We start from the raw sequence: 26,422 nt of genomic DNA, 5'->3' as shown, positions 1-26,422 counted from the left end.
GCGAGACAGACTTGATTCATCGATAAAAAGACCACCATATGTGTAACGACCCGGAAATCCGACCCGTTACCGGCGCTAGGATCCAGATCGGCTTAAGGCCGCCGGGACCCGTAGCAAGCCTACATACCTCCTGTAAACCTGTGGAATCCCATACATAACAACATATACATGATTTGTAAAAATTTTTCTTTTCTCTTATCCAAGCAAAACCTGTGCATGCACAAAATCATACATAAACCCCACACTGGAGTCCTCATCAAATACTCCAATGGGGTATCATCATCATACATATCAGCTTGGATAATCATGGTCATTAACATCATTACTCATTAAACACTCTGTACATAATGGGGATTCACACACCTCTAGGTCAAGTACTACTATAATCCTCAATACATCATCAAATCATTCATTACATTACATGGTCATAAATACTCATTACATCATGTTCATGTCCGCTACTATCTATTACAACATACATGACTTAACTTCACTCTAGCCGACTTCCTGATCTATCCTGTACCTGCAACTCTGGGGATAAAGGGAGTGGGGTGAGCTACTAGAGCCCAGTGAGCAGAATAATAAAACATCAATTTAAATCATGCTTTCATGTATGCGCCATAACACAAACATTTCACAACAAGGATGAACTTGTCACCATTTAGCCCCTATCTTTCTTACTTATACATGCCGGGGGCGTAGAGCCGTAGCAGGCACACCCGGACTTCCATAATCTGTCATAGTGCCAGGGGCGTAGAGCCGTAGCAGGCACACCTGGACTCACATAGGCTATCATAACATACAAGGGCTAATGGATCATTCAACATTCATCCACATCAACAACAAAGTATGCAATGCAACATATTCGTGAATTCTAATGCAAACAACCTAATATATCTCATGGCATTCATGATGCGTGAATCATGCTAAAACATTTCATTAATTTGCTTTAAAACTTAAAGTTTATTCCACTCACCTCTGGCTAGCTCTGAAGAGACTCTGAAGCAGCTGGCTCACTGCTGGGGGTCTCGGTTCCTCGGGTCCGAACCTACACAGGTGGACTCAAATGAGGGACCAAACATACATGAATATGACTCTAAAATACTCCCCAAAAACCCCCTAAAACATCCTGAAAACATCACATGAAAACATGCAAGAAATGGCTGAACAGGGCACTTTCGGCGGCAGGTTCGGCGGCCGAAAGTCCCTCTGCAGCCAAAAGTCATGCAGGTTCGGCGGCACTTTCGGCGGCCGAACCTCCCAGACAGAGACGAAACTTGAGTTTCGGGGGCAGGCTTCGGCAGCCAAAACTGCCTCCACAAGGGGGTTCGGCGGCCGAAAGTCACTTCGGCGGCCGAACCTGAGTTTCTGCCGAAGGGCAGAAACTTGGCTCCCTTGTGTCCACAGCCTCCAAAACGCCTCAAAACATGCATAAACTTGTTTCTACACATGCATACACATCATACATCACACCTAGGGGTCTCAAACCATAATATACCCCAACTACAACACTTCAAACAACACATTTCCAACATACATTGTTCAAATCACAACATAAACCCATAAACCTAACAACGAGCCTAAACATGCATTCTACCCCATCAACTTGCATAAAACTTTCATAAAACATAAAAGAAGCATAGATCGAAGCTTACCTCTTGAAGATCGAGAGGAAGAACGACCCTAGCTCGGAAAATGGAGGGATTTAGCTCCAAGACTTCCAAGCTCCAAACTTGCTTAAAAACACTCAAAAACTTTTGTGGAACCTTAAAACTCAAAGAAAATGGTGGGGATTGAAGGAAAAACACAAGATTTGGGAGAGGGAGGTCGGAAGCTTGCTGTGGCTGAAAATGGGAGAAAACTCTCCCATTTCGGCTAAGTGCCCCTTTTTTAGGTGGCTGGCCAGGCCACGTTCGGGGGCCGAAAGTGCCTCCGCATGCATGCAAGGTTCGGCGGCCGAACTTCGGAGTTCGGCGGCCGAACCTGGGTTTTCCTCCAAAGATTTTTCATGCAAAAACTCATTTAATTTCTTACTTAAAAACATGAAATACATGAAAACATTTCATAAAATCATAGTTTTACCCTTCTAGAGGTTTCCGACATCCGAGGTCCCACCGGACGGTAGGGATTCCGATACCGGAGTCTAGCCGGGTATTACATTCTCCCCCCCTTAAGAACATTCGTCCCCGAATGTTCCTCAACTAACATACAAAGCATGGCATCAATCATAACATACAACATAGCATACAATATATCATACATGCAACACATAGAACAACTAACACTCACCTCAAAACAGATGGGGGTATTGCTGGAGCATGGACTCCCGTGTCTCCCAGGTGCATTCTTCAATATTGTGGTGGTTCCAAAGGACTTTCACCATCGGGATTTCCTTGTTCCTCAGCTTTCTGATCTGAGTGTCTAGGATCCGCACTGGCTGTTCTACATAGGTGAGATCCTCATGGATCTCCATATCAGGCTCACTAAGAACCTTTCCAGGATCCGACACGAACTTCCGTAACAGAGAAACATGGAAAACCGGATGGATTCTCTCCATCGAAGCAGGCAAGTCTAGCTTGTACGACACATTACCGACCCTCTGAAGCACCTCGAAAGGACCGATGTACCGTGGAGCTAACTTACCCTTCTTCCCGAACCAAACCACTCCTTTCATAGGAGACACCTTGAGCAAAACCAAATCCCCCTCCTGAAACTCTAGCTGTCTTCTGCGGATATCTGCATAACTCTTCTGCCGACTAGCAGCAGTCTTGATCCTCTCTCTGATTATGGGTACCACCCTGCTGGTAAGCTCTACTAACTCCGGACCCGCAAGAGTCCTCTCTCCTACTTCCTCCCAGCAGATAGGTGATCTGCACTTCCTCCCATACAAAGCTTCATATGGAGCCATCCCTATGCTAGCATGATAGCTGTTATTGTAGGCAAACTCCACCAAAGGTAGATGCTGCCTCCAAGAACCGCCAAAATCTAGCACACACATTCTGAGCATATCCTCTATTGTTTGGATGGTCCTCTCTGACTGTCCGTCTGTCTGTGGGTGGAAGGCAGTACTGAAGTCTAATCTGGTACCCATAGCGTTCTGCAGACTCCGCCAAAACCTGGAGGTGAACTGGGGCCCTCTATCTGACACTATAGATACCGGGACCCCATGCAGTCTGACAATCTCATCTACGTACACCTGCGCCAACTTGTCCACAGAGTAACCACTCCTGACAGGGATGAAGTGAGCAGATTTGGTGAGTCTGTCCACAATCACCCATATGGAGTCCAATCTGTTGGACGTCGCCGGTAACCCCACTACGAAGTCCATAGCTATATTCTCCCATTTCCACTCTGGAATCGGTAGTGGATTCAACATTCCAGCCGGCTTCTGATGCTCTAGTTTCACCCTCTGACACACATCGCAGGCTGACACGAACAGTGCCACGTCCTTCTTCATAGCTGGCCACCAATACACTCTCTTCAGATCCTGATACATCTTGGTGGCTCCAAGGTGAACACTATACCTGGTATTATGGGCTTCCCCCATAATATCTCCCTTTAGACCAATGTCATCTGGCACACATAATCTGTTCCCGTAGCGGAGGATCCCCTTATCATCAAACTTGAACTCATTACTCTGGCCTGACTGAACCATTCTGGCTATCCTGACCAACTCTGGGTCCTCATGCTGTTTCTGAGCTACCTGCTCCAGAAACACGGGTGTCACTCTCATCTGAGCCACTAAGGCACCTGTGCCAGACAACTCTAACTGTAATCCCTCACTCATAAGTCTGTGGAACTCCTTCACCACCGGCCTCCTCTCTGCTGAAATGTGGGATAGACTGCCGAGTGATTTCCGGCTTAGGGCGTCTGCCACAACATTCGCCTTACCCGGATGGTACTGAATCTTGCAATCATAGTCACTCAACAGCTCTACCCATCTCCTCTGCCTCAAGTTCAGTTCTCTCTGACTCAGGATGTACTGCAGGCTCTTATGATTTGTGAAGATCTCACACTTTACCCCATAAAGGTAATGCCTCCACATCTTGAGTGCAAAGATCACTGCTGCCATCTCTAGGTCATGTGTGGGGTAATTCAGCTCATGCTTCTTCAGCTGCCTAGAAGCATAAGCGATCACCCTCTCATTTTGCATTAGCACACAACCCAGTCCCACACGGGACGCATCACAATATACTGAGAAGTCATCATCACTTTTTGGCAGAGCTAACACCGGTGCTGAAGTCAACCTCCTCTTAAGCTCCTCAAAGCTTTCCTCACACTGATCGGTCCATATGAACTTCTGATTCTTCTTTGTCAATTTGGTCATAGGAGCAGCAATCTTTGAGAAGTCCTGAACGAACCTCCTGTAGTAACCTGCTAAACCCAGAAAACTCTTGATCTCGGTCACTGTGGTGGGTCTAGGCCAGTTAGCTACAGCCTCTACCTTCTTGGGGTCTACTTCAATACCCTGTTCTGACACAATGTGCCCCAAGAACGAAATGCTCCTAAGCCAAAACTCACACTTGGAGAACTTGGCATACAAGCCATGCTCTCTCAAGGTCTGCAAAACTGTCCTCAGGTGATGGGCATGCTCCTCTGCATTTCTGGAATACACTAAGGTATCATCTATGAAGACAATAACGAAGTGATCCAGATACTGACTGAATACTCTGTTCATGAGGTCCATGAATGCTGCAGGGGCGTTGGTCAACCCAAACGGCATCACAAGGAACTCATAGTGCCCATACCTGGTCCTGAAAGCTGTCTTCGGTACATCTTCATTCCTTATCCTCAACTGATGGTACCCTGATCTCAGATCTATTTTGGAGAAACAACCTGCTCTTGCTAGCTGGTCGAATAGATCGTCGATCCTCGGCAAAGGGTACTTGTTCTTGGTAGTGACCTTGTTCAACTGTCTGTAGTCGATACAAAGTCTGAGGGATCCATCCTTCTTCCTCACAAACAAAACCGGAGCACCCCAAGGTGAAGTACTCGGTCGGATGAAACCCTTATCTACCAGCTCTTGCAACTGTTCCTTCAGTTCTTTCAATTCAGCTGGTGCCATCCTGTAGGGAGGGATAGAGATCGGTCTGGTACCAGGCATTAACTCAATCTCGAACTCTATCTCCCTAGCAGGTGGTAACCCTGGCAGCTCGTCTGGGAAAACATCTAAGAACTCACTCACCACAGGCACTGAGGCGGGCTCTCTGACATGACTATCTAACTCCCTCACATGAGCTAGAAACCCCTGACATCCCCTCCTAAGCAACCTACGAGCCTGAAGAGCTGAGATCAGACCTCTAGGTGTACCCCTCTTGTCTCCTCTGAAGACGACCTCTGACCCATCCTGATCTCTGAATCTGACTACCTTGTCTCTACAGTCCAAGGTAGCACCATGGGTCGATAACCAATCCATCCCTAGAATGACGTCAAAATCTGTCAAATCTAGAACCACGAGGTCGGCGGAAAGGCATCTTCCCTCTATGAAAACTGGACTACATTGGCAGACTGCATCTGCCACTGACGGGTCACACTTGGGTCCACTGACCCATAGGGGACACTCTAACCCAGAGACCATCAATCCTACCCTCTCCACGACTCTCGGAGCAATAAAAGAATGAGATGCACCCGGGTCCATTAAGGCATACACATCAGAACAACCAATGATGAGATTACCTGCCACCACAGTGTTGGATGTGTTGGCCTCCTGCTGAGTCATAGTGAAGATCCGTGCCGGAGCTGATGGACCTTCACCTCTGTATCCTGCTGATGAAGAGGCTGACCCTCTCCCTCTGCCTCTGCCACTGGCCTGTGTTGCGGCTGGAGCTACTGGCTGCACCACACTGCCGGAGGCTGTCTGCTGAGACGGTGCTGCAAAGGCTGCTCTAGGACAATCTCGAGCCAAATGACCCGCCTGTCCGCATCTGAAACATGTGTTTGTCCCTGCCAGACATACTCCCTTGTGTGGTCTCCCACATCTCATACATGCTGTAACCTCTGCGCCAGAGCTTGAGCCACTGCCTAAACCCAGACCTGACTTGATCTTGTTCCAGAACTTATTCTTCTTAGATTTTCTGTGGCCTCTGTCCCACTTCTTACTGCCTGCAACTGCTGCACTCAGAGAAGAAGAGTCTAACCTTTCCCCTTACTGATCTGCTTCTACCCAGATCCAAAGACCCTCTAGGGTCTCTAGCTACTCTGTCTCTATTGGACCTACTGGACATTGCCCTAGGTAATGCTGGAGGACGGGCATCAGCGCCCTCGTCCTGAGGTGGCACTCCAGTCAATCGTGCAGATCGACGAGTTCCTCTCATTCTATTTTCTGAAAAACAGTACATAGTATAAGCAATCATTAGCATCATATGGTTCATGTGGAAACACATGAACCCTCATCACATACATAGCATCACATCATAGCATTTATGCACATGCATATCATCATGGCATATCATATCATCATATAGACAGGACTCTACATCCTATCCTAGTGGACATGATTTTCCTAGTGTGCTTGACCTTCTAGAACATCTATGAGCCCGACACACTAGGTTCGACCATATGAACCTAGGGCTCTGATACCACTCTGTAACGACCCGGAAATCCGACCCGTTACCGGCGCTAGGATCCAGATCGGCTTAAGGCCGCTGGGACCCGTAGCAAGCCTACATACCTCCTGTAAACCTGTGGAATCCCATACATAACAACATATACATGATCTGTAAAAATTTTTCTTTTCTCTTATCCAAGCAAAACCTGTGCATGCACAAAATCATACATAAACCCCACACTGGAGTCCTCATCAAATACTCCAATGGGGTATCATCATCATACATATCAGCTTGGATAATCATGGTCATTAACATCATTACTCATTAAACACTCTGTACATAATGGGGATTCACACACCTCTAGGTCAAGCACTACTATAATCCTCAATACATCATCAAATCATTCATTACATTACATGGTCATAAATACTCATTACATCATGTTCATGTCCGCTACTATCTATTACAACATACATGACTTAACTTCACTCTAGCCGACTTCCTGATCTATCTTGTACCTGCAACTCTGGGGATAAAGGGAGTGGGGTGAGCTACTAGAGCCCAGTGAGCAGAATAATAAAACATCAATTTAAATCATGCTTTCATGTATGCGCCATAACACAAACATTTCACAACAAGGATGAACTTGTCACCATTTAGCCCCTATCTTTCTTACTTATACATGCCGGGGGCGTAGAGCCGTAGCAGGCACACCCGGACTTCCATAATCTGTCATAGTGCCAGGGGCGTAGAGCCGTAGCAGGCACACCTGGACTCACATAGGCTATCATAACATACAAGGGCTAATGGATCATTCAACATTCATCCACATCAACAACAAAGTATGCAATGCAACATATTCGTGAATTCTAATGCAAACAACCTAATATATCTCATGGCATTCATGATGCGTGAATCATGCTAAAACATTTCATTAATTTACTTTAAAACTTAAAGTTTATTCCACTCACCTCTGGCTAGCTCTGAAGAGACTCTGAAGCAGCTGGCTCACTGCTGGGGGTCTCGGTTCCTCGGGTCCGAACCTACACAGGTGGACTCAAATGAGGGACCAAACATACATGAATATGACTCTAAAATACTCCCCAAAAACCCCCTAAAACATCCTGAAAACATCACATGAAAACATGCAAGAAATGGCTGAACAGGGCACTTTCGGCGGCAGGTTCGGCGGCCGAAAGTCCCTCTGCAGCCGAAAGTCATGCAGGTTCGGCGGCACTTTCGGCGGCCGAACCTCCCAGACAGAGACGAAACTTGAGTTTCGGGGGCAGGCTTCGGCAGCCGAAACTGCCTCCACAAGGGGGTTCGGCGGCCGAAAGTCACTTCGGCGGCCGAACCTGAGTTTCTGCCGAAGGGCAGAAACTTGGCTCCCTTGTGTCCACAGCCTCCAAAACGCCTCAAAACATGCATAAACTTGTTTCTACACATGCATACACATCATACATCACACCTAGGGGTCTCAAACCATAATATACCCCAACTACAACACTTCAAACAACACATTTCCAACATACATTGTTCAAATCACAACATAAACCCATAAACCTAACAACGAGCCTAAACATGCATTCTACCCCATCAACTTGCATAAAACTTTCATAAAACATAAAAGAAGCATAGATCGAAGCTTACCTCTTGAAGATCGAGAGGAAGAACGACCCTAGCTCGGAAAATGGAGGGATTTAGCTCCAAGACTTCCAAGCTCCAAACTTGCTTAAAAACACTCAAAAACTTTTGTGGAACCTTAAAACTCAAAGAAAATGGTGGGGATTGAAGGAAAAACACAAGATTTGGGAGAGGGAGGTCGGAAGCTTGCTGTGGCTGAAAATGGGAGAAAACTCTCCCATTTCGGCTAAGTGCCCCTTTTTTAGGTGGCTGGCCAGGCCACGTTCGGGGGCCGAAAGTGCCTCCGCATGCATGCAAGGTTCGGCGGCCGAACTTCGGAGTTCGGCGGCCGAACCTGGGTTTTCCTCCAAAGATTTTTCATGCAAAAACTCATTTAATTTCTTACTTAAAAATATGAAATACATGAAAACATTTCATAAAATCATAGTTTTACCCTTCTAGAGGTTTTCGACATCCGAGGTCCCACCGGACGGTAGGGATTCCGATACCGGAGTCTAGCCGGGTATTACAATATGAGAGAAGGCGACACGATATAGCCGAAGGAAGCAGTAATCACCAGACGCAGCGGCACGATTTCGGTTATCATTGTACCCAATATGTCTGTTTACTGTACATTTATGTCATAATTGATATTATATGACTTTTTTAAAAAAAAAATAAAAGCTAACATATTAGAATCAGATTACAATTTGGTTAGTTGGTTCTAAACTCTAAAATAAGAAAAAAGGAGTTCTAGAGAGAGAACAGAACGGGATATTATTTGGGTTTATGATTTTGGGTTCTTGCCCTTATGGGCAGGGATTGTACAAGTCATGTTGTTTTGTTTTGGTCAAATTTTCTTTCGATCTTATGGTTGTTTAAGTTTTTATGTGAAAATTTTGGATCTGGTATGAAGTTTCTCTGGTTGCATGGATACGGTCTTTCTCTCCAGTCTTCTTTAGTCGATTGAAGTTTGGGTGGTTTGGTTTGATGGATTATCAACACCGGAGGCCCTCTGAATGGTTACTCTAGGACTATATAGACCGGAAAAGCCATGACATCTCTCCTTGCCTCTATTTTCATTCGGGTGGTTGTGCTCAGCAACGTCAGGGTGAGTTTATTTCGTAATTTGTCATTGATTCCTTCCTTTCTTAAGCCTTACTTTTGAGTTCGGTTTATGATTTGTGGTTGTTTTGCTGTTGGGATGTTTCATGGAATACCCGGCTAAACTCCGATGTCGGAATTCTAACTTCTCGATGGAATTTCCATTGAAATCTGGAATCTTGGAATCGAAAACTTTAGAAGGGTAAAATGAATTTTTTATAAAATGAGTTTGAAGCATTTTATGATGTATTTAAAAAAAAAAAAAACAGTTTTAGAAAATTTTTAAGATTCAGCCACCAAACCTTCAAGCTAGACCGCTGAATGTGGTTTTTCCAGTCACCTATAAAAGGGGCTCTGCCCAAAAAGGAGAAAATTTTTACTCCATTTCGAGTAGAGGTAAGTCTTCTGCTCTTCTTTTTTACAAATTCTTTTTTTTTTCACAGTTTTCTCATGAGTTTTACCTTTTGTTTTGAAGAAATCAAGCTCAGTGTTTCAAAGTTTTAACTTTTGAGATCTTCAGAGCTCATTTCTTCTTCCTTTCCGAATTTCTCCTTATTGCTGTGTTGGTACTTCTTCCTAGGGATAAGTTTAATCATTGCCTCTCTTCTGTTGTTGGGATTTTAAAAGAGGCATTAGTTGTTTCTATGGTTGGTGATGCAAGCAAGATCTTTTATATGTGTTGGAGCTTAAGTTTCTAGTTTTCTTATAATGGATAATACTTCTTGTGTTGTTGATGCTGATGAAGTTTAGGTGTTCCTTTTGTGTATAGTTGTTTATGAGCTGTTGCATGTGGGTTTTATCACGTTTTGGTGGCTATGGACTGAGGCAGAATCGGGTTTTGCATTGCAGAAGAATCCAGGTTCGGCTTAACTGGTGATGCCCCTTATCAAGTAGTCAGCCACATCATCATCGAATTCACAGGAAATGTTATGTCTATCTGTGAAGGCTGCCTTTTGGCCATCTAACATGCCTTCGAAAATTTGACCTTCGATTCTATAAGGGGACTTTAAGTGTAATACTCGGCTAGACTTTGGTGTCGGAATTCCAATCTTCCGACGGAATCTCTATTGGAATCCGGAATCTCGAATGCTGGGACCTCTAGAAGGGTAAAATATATTTTTACAAAATGCTTTTTATGGTTTTAATGCTAAGTTTTTGGATTAAAGTTTTTAAAAGAAGAAAAATGTTTTTGAGGGATAAGCCCAGGTTCGGCCGCCGAACATGGTGCTGCCGCGGAAGCTCTTTCGGCCCCCGAAGGTGGTCTGGCCAGCCACCTATAAGAGGCCCCCAGTCCAAAAACGGGAGAGTTTTTCTTCCCATTTTCGGGCAAAGGTGAGTTCTTGCCCTCCCTTTGTTGATTTTTTGATTTTCTTTCAAATCCTTCAATGTTTTTACGAGTTTTCTCTTGTCTTTGAAGATCTAAGCTTAAACCCGAGTTTTTGAAGCCTTGGAGACCGTTTGACTCATCTCCACGTTGGGGTTGCTGTCACTCCTAGATCTCCAAGAGGTAAGCCTAGATCCTTGCCTCTCTTCTGTTTTGAATTGAGTTTTATGAAGGTTTAAAGGGAAAAGATGCATGTTGAGGTTAAATATAGAGCTATAGGGTTTGAGTTGGGTCTTTAATGAATGTATGCTCCCTCTTATGTTTTGTAATTGTTTGTTGGGGTTTAGACTAGTTTTTATACCCCTTATGCATGTTTTGAGGAAAAGATGTGAGAGTTTGAGAAGTTTTGGAGGCTGAAATGCTTAGGGCAATATCGGGTTCTGCCATTCTGGAGAACCCAGGTTCGGCCGCCGAAGCAAGGTTCGGCCGCCGAAGCAAGGTTCGGCCGCCGAACCTGCCACCGGAGGCAGCCTTTGGCCGCCTAAACTGCCCCCGAAAGCATGGACTTTCGGATCTAGAAGGGACTTTCGGCCGCCGAACCTTGCCCCCGAAAGTGCCTGACTTTCGGATCTGTAGGGACCTTCGGCCGCTGACCTGCCGCCGAAAGTCCCCTGCCCAGCCTTCCTTCGCTTGTTTTGTATGCATGTTTTATGATATTTTAGGGGGTTTTTGGGGAGATGTTTAGAGTCTTGCTAGAGTTATGTTTGGTCCCTCACTTGAGTCCATCAATGTAGGATCGGACCTGAGAGACCGAAGAGACCAGCAGTGAGTCAGCTGCTTCAGTGTCAGTCAAGCGTCAGCCAGAGGTGAGTAGAATTGAACTATGTTTTTAAGTAACTAAATTTTAAGTATGTTCATGCATCATGAATACCATGTTATGTAATAGTTGTTGCATTAGAATTCACGAATATGATGCATTGCATAATTTACTGTTGTTGTGGATGGATATTGGATGACCCACTAGCCCTCGATATGATACGATACGATATGATATGACATGATATGGAAGTCCAGGGCTTGCCCATTCTACTCCCCTGACACGATGTAAGGAAAAGACCAGGGCTTGCCCATTCTACGCCCCTGGCACAGTTGGATATGCTATGTTATGTTTAAGCGAAAGTCCTGAGGAGCTCAGTCGAGGGCCAGGCACATTGGATATGTAGAGGGTTACTGGCGACAAGTCCATCCTTGATGTGTATTGTTTGTGTTGTGATACATTTCATGAGAGCATATATTTATTAAATTGTTTTTATGGTTCTGCTCACTAGGCTCTTGTAGCTTATCCCTTTCCCCTAACCCCAAGTTTGCAGGATCAGAGATAGAGCGGGAAGTCGGCTAGAGGTTGGTATAAGCTTATGTAATAGATTAGTAGTGGACATGTAATATGTAATGGATAGATTTGTGCTTTGCCCTAGTTTATGTTTCTGTAAATCCCTTTGAACATGATTATTATGTAAAAGTTAAATGATGAGTTATGTTAATCCAAACTTGATGTATATGATGTTGACCATACTAGAGCATTTGATGAGGGCTCTAGTGTGGGTTTTATGTTTACAGTTCATGAGGAATGTACAGGTCAAGCTTGGTATATGAAAAGTTTAAAATTTTTATGAAAATGTATGATCATGTATGGGATTTTATCAGGTACACAGGATGTATAGTAGGCTTGCTACGGATTCCGGCGACCTTAAGTCAATCTAAATCCTAGCGCCGGTAGCGGTCCGGTTTCCGGGTCGTTACATTAAGCCACTGAACCTGCCGCCGAAAGTCCCTGTTTAGTCTTTTTCAGCTTATTTTTTACATGTTTTCTTATATATTTTTAGGGGCCTCTTAGATAGTTTTTGGAGTTGTAAAAGTTATGTTTGGTCCCTCATTTAAGTCCATCTGTGTAGGATCGAACTTGGGAGACTGTAGAAACTTGCAGTGAGATAACTGTTTTAGAGTTAGGCACACGTAAGCCAGAAATTAGTAGAATTAAACTGAACTACTACTTTAAAAAAATAAAACGTTTTAAGCATGTTCATGCATAACGAATTCCATGTATATATGATTAGGTTGTTTTGTATTAAAATTTACGAATATGATGTATTGCATAATTTGTTGTTATTATGGATGAATATTGGACGACCCACCAATCCTCAAGCATGTTATGATATATTATGATGGATACGGAAGTTCAGGTCGAGACTAATTTTATGCCCCTGGTATTATAGATATGTTATGTTATATTTAAGAGGAAGTCATGAGTAATACTTGTTGTGGGCCGGAAACTATTGGAATTTATAGAGGGTTACTAGTGATAAGTCCATCTTGATGTGAATTGTCTGTGTTGTGACGCATCTATACGATCATATATTTTATTGAATTGCTTTTGTTTATGTTTCTCCTCACTATGCTCTGGCAATTTATCCCTTTCTCCTAATCTCAGGTTTGCAAAACCGGAGTTAACTCGGGAGGTCAGCAGAGTTATTTAGTATAGTTCTGTTGTAATTGTATAGCTGTGGACATGTAATTTCATATTATGGATTAGAATTGTATTTTGCCTGAATTTTCTTTTATAATCTTTTATTTATGATCTTTTTATGTAAAAATTTTAAAATATAAGTTATGTTTGAACCAAACTTTAGGCATGTAATATTGACCATACTAAAGTATTTGATGAGGACTCTAGCATGAGTTTTATGTTTTTTAGTCATGATGTATGCACATGTCAAGTTTTTGTTAATGAAATGGAAATATTTTATATACTTGTGTGATTATGTATAAGATTACATGAGGTGTAATATGATGTATAGTAGGCTTACGATGGGCTCCGACGATTTTAAGTCGATCTGAATTCTAACGCTAATAGCCATTTGATGTATAGGTCATTACATTCCATCTCTGGCATGCAAGATGTGTTCTGTAAATCATTGTATTCTTTGTCTTTTCTTCAGTGCTCGTCGGTGTTGTTAGTTTGGAATAAACTGTTTTGAGATTTGGTATTGTCGATGAGGCTAGTTTGGACAGACTAACTCTGGCAAGTGATATTATAAAAGGTTGTGCTAATGGACTGTAATTAGTATGAGAAGGTTTTAACTGTTATTTCCATTGTTTGGCAAAATCAACTAGCAATTGAATATAAAAACATTCAAATGTTAAATTATGGGAGTTGTATTGTAACATCCTCAAACCCATAGCTAGAGTAGTGCCATCATTAGGTATGAGTTTGTCTAGCCCATAAGGTTATCTCTGTATCTTCTTTTTGTGCTTCTTTAATTTGTTGCAGTAGGCTGGGTTTAACTTTCAATTCTGCTATGATAGCTCCATCATCTGCTATAGTCAACTGCGATCTCTTCGATTGTGCATTGATTACAGACAGTTGAATAAAGTAACTATCAAGAATAAATATCCACTGCCCAGAATAGATGATTTGTTTGATCAGTTGAAAGGGGCCAACATTTTCTCTAAAATAGATTTGAGATCGGGTTACCATCAGTTAAGAGTTAAAGGGATAGATGTGCCTAAGACTGCATTCAGGACACGATATGGACATTATGAGTTTCTGGTTATGCCATTCGGGTTAATAAATGCACCTGCATCATTCATGGATCTGATGAATCGTATCTTCCATCCATATTTAGACCAGTTTGTTGTAGTCTCTAGTAATGAAATAGCCTAACTCATACCTAATTATGGCACTACTCTAGCTATGGGTTTGAGGATGTTACATGTATCATCATCCAGTGCCTATCTCAGTTGTCAATTTTTGTCTTTTAAATGTTTGGATAAATATAACATCTAAATTATTTTTTAAAAGTTTTTTATAATAAATTTTAAAAGTTAATAATTAATTATTTACTTTAATTTTATTTATAATTTCAAGTTATTCACTAAAAATATAATATATTTATGTGAAACTTAATTAGTGATGTGGTCGAAATGAAAATATGCCGTAATTGATTAAGCTGTAAAAAAGATAATATGAGGTGATTAGTTATAACTCTCCTTTTGATATTCAAATTAATAAATTGATTGAAAAAATAAATATAAGAAGTTGTTCAGAATTCAAAAGTAGTTGTATAAGAATTATATATTTTTATAATCTTTAGCTCTCATACTAAAAGAAAATAAAGTTATTTATAGTATTTTTTAAAAATTCAGCAGTTATTGACTAATTGATAAGTAATTTTATCAGTTAATTGATCGAAATTTCTATTATAGATATAATAAAGATATACTAAATCGTGCTTGATAATGGTAATTTTATGGGAAGATTTAAACTTTTTATGAGATAAATATTAATGTAAAAACGAATGCTATAATATTTGAAATTATTTATTTTACAAGTAAAACTGTCAATTTGACTTATTACACAAATATCACATAATTTTATTTTTTAATTATAATTTATTTTAAACTATGATCGTATTACATCGATTAAAATCTAAAATTTGTACAAAACTGACTATATTATATTAGTGAGAAAAGATTTAGATCGAAATATTAGTATAATGTCCTTATTATCCTACAATTACCACATGTTCACATCTAAAGATATTTATAATTTTTTACATTAAATAATATAAACATAAAAAATTTGTATTTTCATAAAAAAGTCCATACTTTATATTTGCTATGAAAATATTTTAATTATTTTACAAGTTATAAAATTTAATAATTCTGAGGAGATATTATAACTTACAATGCGGATGATAGAGAAGAAAATTACAAGATATTTATTTTTTTTAAGAAAAAAAAATGAAAAACCGGAGCAAGAGAAAAACCGGAGGAGAAGCGACTGGAGGGAAGTGGCAGGACCCCCTCACATATAAATAGCCATTTCAATTCCTACTTGATTGACGACCCATCTGGATTTTTTACGCTTAGAGCCTCTGCTTTTCATCTTTCTTCAACTTTTCCTCATTGTAAGTGTGAACCCAGAAAAATTAATCGTAGTTTTTATTGTATGCATCCTCATCCTTCTCAATTTGGTCCATTTGCATCTCAAATTTCACAAATCTCTTACTATTCGAAAGCCTTCCATCTCATCCTCAATGACCCAACCTTCTAATTTTGCATATATAGTCATCTTCAATCAAAATCGAATGATCGCGTTCCTATAGTTCGTAATCTTGGATTTCAATTTCTTTTTTGCCTGGGTTTTGTTTGTTTCCTTGTATTTGAAGGATTCAAGCACTAAATAATGTAACTTCGAGCTTTTTTCTTTCTGGGTCTTTGCAGCTCGGGCTTGAGATCGAGGGTGTTTAACTGCAGAGCTGAAAAATCTATTTGTGATTCGTTAATTCTTTATTAGATTCATGCTTGCTCGGTAGGGAAGTGAGATTTTGATGCGATTTCCCTTTTCACATAGGTAAAGGATCTCACTTTTTCTTAAAATAAAAAAAAAATTCCAGTATCACTTTTAGAATTTTTGGGTCTTCGTGGATTGGTAGTCCACGATGAGCTGTTTATGATAATTCATTTATGGTGCAGGGATGCAGTGCATTTGCTACAGGGGAGACGGGAAATCGTAAGTTTATTTACTTCTCTGTGGTTTCTGAGCAAAGGAATGGAAGTAAAAGCAAACTCAGTTCATCCTTAGATTTCAGGTAGCTCTTTAATGTTATGATCAAAGATGGAAAGAACTAAGTTAATTGTTTGATAAACCTGAGAAGCAAGAACCTTCATCAATTTCTTGGTCACATTTACTTAGTCCTAATTGTGTGAAGTATTCATCATGGACTATCCCTTTCTTTTTTTATTTGTAGAATATATATATATATATATAAACCGTGAAGTCCATTAAGGTCAGTTTTTTGTCAAATAGAGAGAGAGAGAGAGAGAATTAAACTGATATTTGGTTGTATTTTATCAGTCTGCAGGTGGCATGCTTACCTAGTTAAGTTGTTGAGAAATTAAAATCTGTATTTGCACACTTCCGTCAATGGGTGATCACAATGCTAATGCACGGCCTCCTAACGGCAAGCCTGCAGGAGCCACCAATGCTTATTCTATAAATTTGGAAAACTTCACTAAGCGATTGAAACTTCTATATTCACATTGGAGAGAACACAACAGTGACCTGTGGGGTGCTTCTGATGCTCTTGCAGTCGCAACACCTCCACCATCAGAGGATCTGCGATACCTGAAGTCATCCGCACTGAATATTTGGTTGGTTGGTTATGAGTTTCCAGAGACCATTATGGTCTTCATGAAGAAGCAGGTCCATTTCTTATGTAGTCAGAAGAAGGCTTCTTTGCTTGATGTCGTGAAGAAGTCTGCCAGGGATTCTGTTGGTGTTGAAGTTATTATGCATGTGAAAGCCAAAAGTGATGATGGAAGTGGCTTGATGGATAACATTTTTCGCGCTGTGCATGCTCAATCAAACTCTAATGGTCATGACACTCCTGTCATTGGACACATAGCAAGAGAAAGTCCTGAAGGGAAGCTTTTGGATTTATGGGATGTAAAGTTAAAGAATGCAAATTGCGAGTTAAGTGATGTAACAAATGGGTTCTCAGACTTGTTTGCTGTCAAAGACAACATTGAGCTTACTAATGTGAGGAAAGCAGCATTCTTGACTTCATCAGTCATGAAGCAGTTTGTGGTACCGAAGCTTGAAAAGGTGATTGATGAGGAGAAGAAGGTCTCTCATTCTTCATTCATGGATGACACAGAGAAGGCAATTTTAGAACCTGCTAGAATTAAGGTGAAGCTAAAGGCAGAGAATATTGACATATGTTACCCTCCAATTTTTCAGAGTGGAGGAGAATTTGATCTGAAACCGAGTGCCGCTAGCAATGATGAGAATCTTCACTATGACTCCACTAGTGTGATCATATGTGCAATTGGGTCCCGATACAATAGCTACTGCTCAAATGTTGCAAGAACTTTTCTGATTGATGCCAATTCCGTGCAGAGCAAGGCATATGAAGTCCTGCTTAAAGCCCAAGAAGCAGCAATCAGTGCATTGAAATCTGGGAACAAAGTCAGTGCTGTTTATCAAGCAGCACTTGCTGTAGTTGAGAAGGATGCACCTGAATTAGCTGGAAGCTTGACTAAATCTGCAGGAACTGGAATTGGCCTTGAGTTTCGTGAATCAGGACTCAGTCTTAACTCTAAAAATGATCGAATTTTGAAACCTGGAATGGTTTTCAATGTGTCACTTGGCTTTCAGAATTTGCAGACAGAGACGAAAAACCCGAAGACTCAGAAATTTTCTTTGTTACTTGCAGATACAGTGATTGTTGGTGAAAAGCTCCCAGATGTAGTAACTTCAAAGAGTTCCAAGGCTGTCAAGGATGTGGCATATTCATTCAATGAGGATGATGATGAAGAAGAGGAGCAGCCCAAAGCCAGACCTCAAGGTAAAGGGGTTGAGGCCACTTTGTCTAAGGCAACACTTAGGTCAGACAACCAGGAAATATCAAAGGAAGAGCTACGAAGGCAGCACCAGGCTGAACTTGCCCGCCAGAAGAATGAAGAGACAGCCAGGAGGCTTGCTGGTGGGGGTTCTGCTGCTTCAGATAGTCGAGGTTCTGTGAGGACTATTGGTGATTTGATTGCATATAAGAATGTCAATGACCTACCCCCTCCAAGAGACTTCATGATTCAGATTGACCAGAGGAATGAGGCTATCTTATTGCCAATTCATGGAACCATGGTCCCTTTCCATGTTGCTACTGTCAAGAGTGTGTCCAGCCAGCAGGATAGTAATCGAACCTGCTACATACGGATAATATTTAATGTTCCTGGCACCCCTTTCAGTCCTCATGATGCAAACACTCTCAAGTTTCAAGGGTCAATATATTTGAAGGAAGTTTCATTTCGCTCCAAGGATTCTAGACATATAAGTGAAGTGGTACAACAGATTAAAACCCTGCGTCGCCAGGTCACTTCCAGAGAGTCTGAGAGGGCAGAAAGGGCAACCTTAGTTACCCAGGAAAAGCTTCAACTTGCATCTGCCAAGTTCAAGCCTATAAAATTGCTAGATCTTTGGATTCGCCCTGTTTTTGGTGGTCGTGGAAGAAAGCTGACTGGTTCACTTGAAGCCCATGCAAATGGGTTTCGCTATTCAACTTCAAGGCCTGATGAACGTGTTGATGTTATGTATGGTAACATCAAACATGCATTCTTCCAACCAGCAGATAAGGAAATGATCACTCTTCTGCATTTTCATTTGCATAATCACATAATGGTGGGGAACAAAAAGACCAAAGATGTTCAATTTTATATTGAGGTGATGGATGTGGTCCAGACAGTTGGAGGTGGAAAGAGATCTGCCTATGACCCAGATGAGATTGAGGAAGAACAACGGGAGAGGGATCGAAAGAATAAAATAAACATGGACTTCCAGAACTTTGTAAACCGGGTGAATGATGTTTGGGGCCAACCTCAATTCAAAGGACTTGACCTTGAGTTTGATCAACCTTTGAGAGAGCTTGGGTTCCATGGGGTGCCCCATAAAGCCTCAGCTTTTATTGTCCCTACATCAAGCTGCCTGGTTGAACTGGTAGAGACACCTTTTGTTGTGATCACCCTGAGCGAGATTGAGATAGTTAATCTGGAGAGAGTTGGTCTTGGGCAGAAGAATTTTGATATGACTATTGTATTTAAAGACTTCAAGAGGGATGTCCTTCGGATAGACTCTATTCCATCCACATCACTAGATAATATCAAGGAGTGGCTTAACACAACTGATCTCAAGTACTATGAGAGCAGATTAAATCTGAACTGGCGGCCTATACTGAAAACTATTACTGATGATCCAGAAAAGTTCATAGAGGATGGTGGTTGGGAATTTTTAAACATGGAAGTTAGTGATTCAGATTCTGAGAACTCAGCAGACTCAGACCAAGGGTACGAGCCTTCAGATGTGCAATCTGACTCAGGATCTGAAGATGAGGGTGATGACAGTGAGTCACTGGTGGAATCTGAGGATGATGAGGAGGACGACTCTGAGGAAGACTCAGATGAGGATGAAGGAAAGACATGGGAAGAGTTGGAGAGAGAAGCAAGCTATGCAGACAGGGAGAAGGGGGATGACTCGGACAGTGAAGAGGAGAGAAAAAGAAGGAAGATGAAGGCCTTTGGCAAGGCACGAGCGCCAGCTCGAGCACCTGATAGAAGGAATGCTGGCAGCAGTCTTCCTAAAAGGCCCAAGTTAAGGTGAATGAAGGCGTCTGTCTTGTTTTATCAACTTAATGAAGCTAATCTAGCCATTATATCTTATGAGAGAGCATATGTTGAAAATACTTTTGTTGCGGTGCTGTTCAGTTTGGATCTGGATCAAACTTTGTTGAATTATTAGTCTGTGCTTGTAAAATAGTGGGTTAACACGAGCATCATAATCTTTAGCACAGATCAGTTGCTTGTAAAATATTGAAAATCAAAGTTTTCAGAGAGGTCTGCATGTTCTTCATTGGTTGTCTTCTATTTTGTATTGGAGAAATCAGCAGTTAGAGCATTCTCTTTTCATGAAGCGGGGCAAATGCTGCTTGAAATGTGTGGTTCCGCTCATTCTTACAATGCTTTTCGTATGATAAGTAACAGCCCACCTTTTCAATCTCCAACCTACGAATAAAGGAGTAATCTAGAGTTTCATATTTCAATAAATTCTGTCGAGATTTTTTCCTTTCTTGCTCCTCTTACTGCACAACTCATGGGTTCTTTTTCTTTTCCCCTCAAATTTTCTCCCTATCCACTGGGTTAGTTTTCTATCTCCTTCTACCCTTTCTTGGCTCCTCCCCTGCATCTTCTTGAAAATTTTCCTCTGTCTCAATTCAGTTCAGAAGAGAGGAATGAAGGTGAATCTTTATCTATAATTATTCTCCTTGGTAATTAGAGAGAGACGTATGGAGATATTGAGAGAGACATTGACGAGACAAATTGTGTTTTAAGAAAATAATCAACCGAAATGGATCAGCAGAAAATGATAAACTGAAGATTAGTTTTCCTCTATCTCAAGATTAGTTTTGTTAATGTTTTTGAAATGTGAGGAATATATCCAAGCCAAAAAGAAGCACACAATTTATGGATTATCGTCGACAAAGGTTATTTTAGTAATTTTCATTTTATGCTAAATTTACGTCAATAACTGTTTATTTCTATTTTCTTGTCAATTGATTATCTAATACGGAGAAAGTATGTTAGCACATTGGTTTTTGTTATATAAATCAAACCAGTTGGGAAGCTTCATTGATGAATGTATTATTTTGCCCTTTGATTTTAATAAAAAAAAGGTTAATTGATATTATTGTTAATATTTAATTAAAAGTGTAATATTTTAATTTTTCTTTATGGCACGAGTTACAAACGCTTTGATAAAAATTAAATAATTATATTTATAAAATATATGTTTTAATACTTATATATTTTTTTAAAAAAACATAACATTAAGTGTCAAATATTAATTATAAAAAGATTAAGTTGTTGGTAAAGTTTGAAAATGCAACTTCATAATTAAAGGATGTCACAATCCTTATCTTAGCTTGAGAGGATCTAAAATAATCTGCTATCGAAAAGGTTCCATATGAAAATTTTTTAATGCTTAAGTTAGATTAAAAAAAAAAAAAAAAAAACACAGCGTAACTCATTTTTTCTTTATCTGACACTTAAATATGAAGAAAAAGGAAAATGATAATAATGGTCCCGGCGGGGCTCGAACCCGCGACCTTCGGCTCATAAGACCAACGCTCTAACCAACTGAGCTACGGGACCTCATTGTTATTGTTTCGACTATGTTTTTTGATGTAGATATGAGATTTATAAAATTCTTGTTTATAAGAAGGAAAAATAATCGCCGCTGCCGGGGATCGAACCCGGGTCACCCGCGTGACAGGCGGGTATACTCACCACTATACTACAACGACAAATTGTTAATGATCGTTGATGGTTAATTATAGTAAGAACTGAGTGCAACTTGAAAATTGGACAAACTGCAGTTGGGCGATGCTAGCTTTACATTAATAGTCGAAGCTGTTGAGGAAAGTGGTAATAAGATGGAGAGAACTGCTAAGCTGCTGTTGATCCTGATCACGTTTCTGGTGGTCCTTGTCGTAGATATTGAAGGAGGAAGGAGACTCGAATACAAAGTTGACCACCCACAAAGCTACTTTGGAATATGTTTTTATCAAATTTTGAAAATGTGATAATTTAATATCCTATTTTTTAGTACATTTTTTAAACTTTAAAATAATTAATATCTTAAAAATAAATGTTTACCGCGCTAAAATAAAGCAATAAACTAGAAAACAAAGGCTCCTACCGCAGTTTTGAGAATATAGCAACGAATGAATCAGAATTCCATTATCAAACAAACGGCATCATATCAATGCTGCTCTGCAGCTGACACTTTTTGCAAATCTTAATTTCTTTCCTAGCAATTGCATATGGCATGAAGACAGCTACTTTCAACATGCTTTCTTCTAGACTCGACACCATAAATTTATATATGGAGGAAAAATTATAAAATAAAAAAAGAAAAATGGAAAAAACAAAAACAAGAACAGGCAAACAACAGGAAAGATTTTTTGAGTTTCAGAGGCTGCATAGGCCAAGCAATTATTGATTTCCGGCGATGGCAAGAGTTTTACGCTTGAGGTTTCTCCCATTTGAGGGGCTTCACTACCTCCCATGTGAAGTCTGGATCATCTCTTCCAAAGTGACCATAGGCAGCTGTCTTCAAGAACCTACCACTGCCACCCCTCTTGAGATCCAGGTTAATTGAAATCATACCAGGCCTGAAATCAAAGTTCTCCTTCACAATCTTCAGAATCTCTTTGTCTGGGATTTTTCCAGTTCCATAGGTATCAACAAACACTGACAATGGTTCTGGCACACCAATAGCATATGAGACCTGAACAATGCATCTGCGAGCAAGCCCATTGGCAACAATACTCTTGGCAGCCTGCCTAACAATGTAAGCGCCACTTCTGTCTACCTTGGTGGGATCCTTTCCAGAGAAGGCACCACCACCGTGGGCTCCCCAACCACCATAAGTATCAATGATGATTTTGCGACCAGTGAGTCCAGCATCACCATGTGGACCACCAATGACAAACCTGCCTGATGGGTTAAGGTGGAAGATGGTCTTCTCATCAAGGTACTTCTCAGGGATCACAGGCTTAATAACATGCTCTTTGAGGTCAGCAGCAATCTCATCATTGGTTACAGTTTCATCATGTTGGGTAGAAATGAGAACAGTGTGTACACGTACTGGAACCATTGCCCCATTGTCATTGTAGTACTCAACAGTGACTTGGGTTTTGCCATCAGGTCTCAACCAAGGGCAGGTGCCATTCTTGCGGACTTCGGTGAGACGAGCACCAAGCTTGGTTGCAAGAACATGGCTGAGGGGCATAAGCTCAGGTGTTTCATCAGTGGCATAGCCAAACATGTGACCCTGGTCACCAGCACCAATCTCCTCTGGGCGCTTGGTAAGATGGCCATGGACACCCTGAGCAATATCAGGGCTCTGCTGCTCAATGTAAACCAGGACCTTGCACTTGTCAGCATCAAGACCCACATCATCAGACACGAATCCAATTGAACGGCAGGTATCACGAACAATCTTCTCATAGTCTACATTGGCTTGGGTTGTGATTTCACCAAAGACCATGACCATGTTGGTCTTGGTGCAAGTCTCACACGCAACCTTGCTGTCAGGATCTTGCTCAAGGCACGCATCCAAGATGGCATCTGAAACCTGATCACAGAGCTTGTCGGGGTGGCCCTCGTTCACAGATTCAGATGTGAATAGGAAGGTTTCCATTCTGACAACTGCAAAGCACAAACCACAGTCAAAATTTCAGCACAAATATGTTATTCCAGGATTAAAAAAAGCTAAACTTGACCAGCTAAAACCATCTTTCAGGACAAGCCATGAGAGGGGTGTGACCCATCCAATGGTTAGCACGCAAATTCAAATTTCATGATCTGATAATAAATGCCCAAAAATACCACCAGATCTGAAAATTCATCAGAAAACTTCTTGAAACTATATCCATTCTAAAATCCTCCCAGAAATGGGATCTTAAGATTACTAGCTAAAATACCATTTTCAGTTCAAATTCTGCCAATAACTACAAATGGATCCATGAAATCCAAATTCCAAGCATAAAAATGACCCAAAATCCAAGAGCCAGCAGTTACAGCTAATAGAAATGACTTGAGCAATATATACCAAAACAAAAAAAAGAAAAAGATAGATTATTACCACAAATCCCATTAAACAACAACCCATTATCCTAAATACTCAGATCTATTAGAAAAACACAAACACAAGAAGTTTCAAAAGCAAAAATCCAAAATTGGAGCAGCGCTCACAGCTTGTGCTCTGTTTTCAAGTACAAGATAAATCGAAGGAGCTACCAAAAACAAGAATTGAACAAAATCTAAGCATGAAAAGGTACCTGTAAATGAAAAACCCTTGGAGAGTTGAGAGAGCAGATCTGGGGAAATCGAATTACAGCAGAAGCTGACCTCTCAATAAGTCCTTAAGCTAAGAACTCTTGGCGACTCTTACAGGAACGCCTTGCCACCGTATTTATAGACGAATGGTCTTGCTGTAATAGTAATTATTTTTCGGTCTTTTCCCAAAAAATATAAACATTTAGCACAATATTGCATGTTCATTGGGCCCACATTTGATTGAAGGTCAGAGATGTGAATGGAAAAGATCTCAGCCGTTGGATGTGAAAAGCGGAGGGTAAGGATTTATTAGAGTCGGTGGCGGAAAAAGACAGGAAGTAGCCTACTGGATAATCGGAACAGCCAGTTCCCGGTGGCTTCAGCGCTTTCACCAACCCCAACCTCACCAACCTCGGGTGTGACCAACTCTCGCTTTTTTATTTTTTATATTTTAATAATGGAAATTGGAATTTAATATTTTATTTAATGCAAAATTTTGTACAATTATTTCAAAAAACTGTATTTTTTTAACCCATAAGTTATAACAAAGTATTTTTAATATTTAAATTAAATTTTCTTAATTAGGTACTAATTTATCAGTAGTATGAATTATTATTTATTCTAAAAAAGAATGGTTTTCTAATGAATGCAATTTGCGTTATTAAGACTTATTAAATTAGATTAAGCAACTTGCCTTATCAGGACTTACTAAATTAGGTTACTTATTTAAGCTCATACGTTACTTATTACCGATAATGTTTTTTATAATGAGTATAATATTTATTTATTAGAAAAAATATTTTTATCAATATTAAATATGTAATAAATAATGCATTAAATAAACTTTAAATAAGAAAAACTATATTATTTATGTAAAATTGTATTTTTCTCAAAAAAAAATTAATTATATTAATTAACTTACAATTGTAACATTGCATCTTTTTTTTTATTAATGTTAAAGGACATGCTCTATTGCTCCGCTGCTCATAAAAGAATATTTAAATATTTTTAAAAAGTTGAATGGAGCATTTTTTTTTTATAAAATTTTTTGAAAAATAGGAAAATAATGTTTTATTTGATAAAAATGTGAAAAGAAAATGTACAGTAATGATAGAAAAAGAAATTTTTTAAAATATTTTTTAGTATTTAATAAAATTTAATATATTTAAAATAAATATAATTAAATAGTTAATAAAAATTATTTTTTATATAAAAAAGAAAATAAATAAAAAAAATATTTAATATATTTTTAAATTAAATAGTTAGAGGATTAAATAATAATTTTACCCTAAAGACCGTAGTAAATAATTAATAGTGCTGTGGCTCCGCCGACAGTCATACGACGTGTGAAGAGGAAGGGATGACGAAGGGATTCCAGCCAAAAAACGCGTAGAAGCACGTGGAAATTGGAAAAGCAAAAGCCCAAAAATCACAAAACTAATTTACATCTTAGGGAGTTTAGTTAAACTCATAAAAATCGAATTATAAACACTTAGATATTTTAATTTCAAATTTATAAATTTTTAAAAGTTTAAATAATTATGTATTTAATTAAAATATTTATAATTAATAATAAATAATTTATAAATATATTTATTATTAAATTATTAAAAAGATATTAAATAAAATATAAAATAAAATTTTAAAATTAAATAAAGACAAACTAATAATTTATTCGATCAAATCAACTTATAAATTTAATTTTTATAAATAAAAATAAAAAGTTTATTATTTTTTCAATTTATAAATTAAACCCATAAATATATAAAAATTAAAAAATAAAAACATCAATTAATTTTTAAAATTTATAAATTAATTTAATCCGCAACACATACCTTAAATGCTTTTAGTACGCCTAACAATACAGTTATATTGATTTTAAAGCCAACATGACACGTATGCAAAATTTACAAATGGCATAATATCTATGACCTAATTTAAAAAGTAAAAACAGATGTCCAAAGTATCAGATGAAACGTATAATAAATTTCAATTTTATATATTGATTTCAAACTTAAATTACTATTATACCCAATTATTTTATTTCGTTTGCTAAATGTTAATTTGATGATGATAACAATTTGATCCTTCCAAGAGGGTCAACATTCAATCAGACCTTAGTTTTTTAAGAATTTTTGTATATTAACAAAAATGATAAAATATTACTAATTAATCGATTTAATTTTTATAGTTAAAATTAAATTAAATCAAACAATTAAAATTTTTAAAAATTAAAACCCAATCGAATTATCAATTATTTCAATTTCAATCGAATAAGAACTCACCCAACTTCCGGAGGCCGAAAAGGAATCAATTTGATTCAATGTTTCACCAAGCCATATAATAAAAAGGTGAGAAGATTTTGATACCA

The 26,422-nt window shown here is 39.4% G+C and overlaps 2 protein-coding genes and 2 non-coding genes across 6 annotated transcripts; 1 reads left to right on the top strand and 3 right to left on the bottom strand.

Annotated features, from left to right (window-relative positions):
* The first annotated feature begins 15,451 nt into the window (after positions 1-15,451).
* Positions 15,452-20,062, top strand: LOC110621262 (FACT complex subunit SPT16). 3 transcript variants are annotated; one of them, XM_021765465.2, is made up of 4 exons: positions 15,452-15,566; positions 15,883-16,012; positions 16,135-16,250; positions 16,517-20,062. In XM_021765465.2, exon 4 carries the CDS (start codon positions 16,586-16,588, stop codon positions 19,811-19,813), a length of 3,228 nt encoding a protein of 1,075 aa, XP_021621157.1. In that variant the 5' UTR covers positions 15,452-15,566; positions 15,883-16,012; positions 16,135-16,250; positions 16,517-16,585; the 3' UTR covers positions 19,814-20,062. The 3 variants fall into 3 exon arrangements, with proteins under 3 accessions (XP_021621157.1, XP_021621158.1, XP_021621156.1); XM_021765466.2 differs by having other exon boundaries at positions 15,496-15,763; XM_021765464.2 differs by having other exon boundaries at positions 15,496-16,012.
* A 1,224-nt stretch (positions 20,063-21,286) lies between these two features.
* TRNAI-UAU lies at positions 21,287-21,360 on the bottom strand. Its single transcript has one exon. It is a non-coding gene; the product is annotated as a tRNA-Ile (tRNA).
* Positions 21,361-21,440: 80 nt separating this feature from the next.
* Positions 21,441-21,512, bottom strand: TRNAD-GUC. Its single transcript has one exon. It is a non-coding gene; the product is annotated as a tRNA-Asp (tRNA).
* A 411-nt stretch (positions 21,513-21,923) lies between these two features.
* On the bottom strand, positions 21,924-24,210 carry LOC110621264 (S-adenosylmethionine synthase 2). Its single transcript, XM_021765469.2, has 2 exons — positions 24,054-24,210; positions 21,924-23,421 (listed from the first exon to the last, which is right to left on the bottom strand). Exon 2 carries the CDS (start codon positions 23,411-23,413, stop codon positions 22,232-22,234), a length of 1,182 nt encoding a protein of 393 aa, XP_021621161.1. The 5' UTR covers positions 23,414-23,421; positions 24,054-24,210; the 3' UTR covers positions 21,924-22,231.
* Between the last annotated feature and the right edge of the window lie 2,212 nt (positions 24,211-26,422).

This window comes from Manihot esculenta, chromosome 8, assembly GCF_001659605.2.
Source record: "Manihot esculenta cultivar AM560-2 chromosome 8, M.esculenta_v8, whole genome shotgun sequence".
NCBI lineage: Eukaryota > Viridiplantae > Streptophyta > Magnoliopsida > Malpighiales > Euphorbiaceae > Manihot > Manihot esculenta.
Note: the sequence above shows the minus strand (reverse complement) of the source record. Positions and strands in the feature narration are given on the sequence as shown.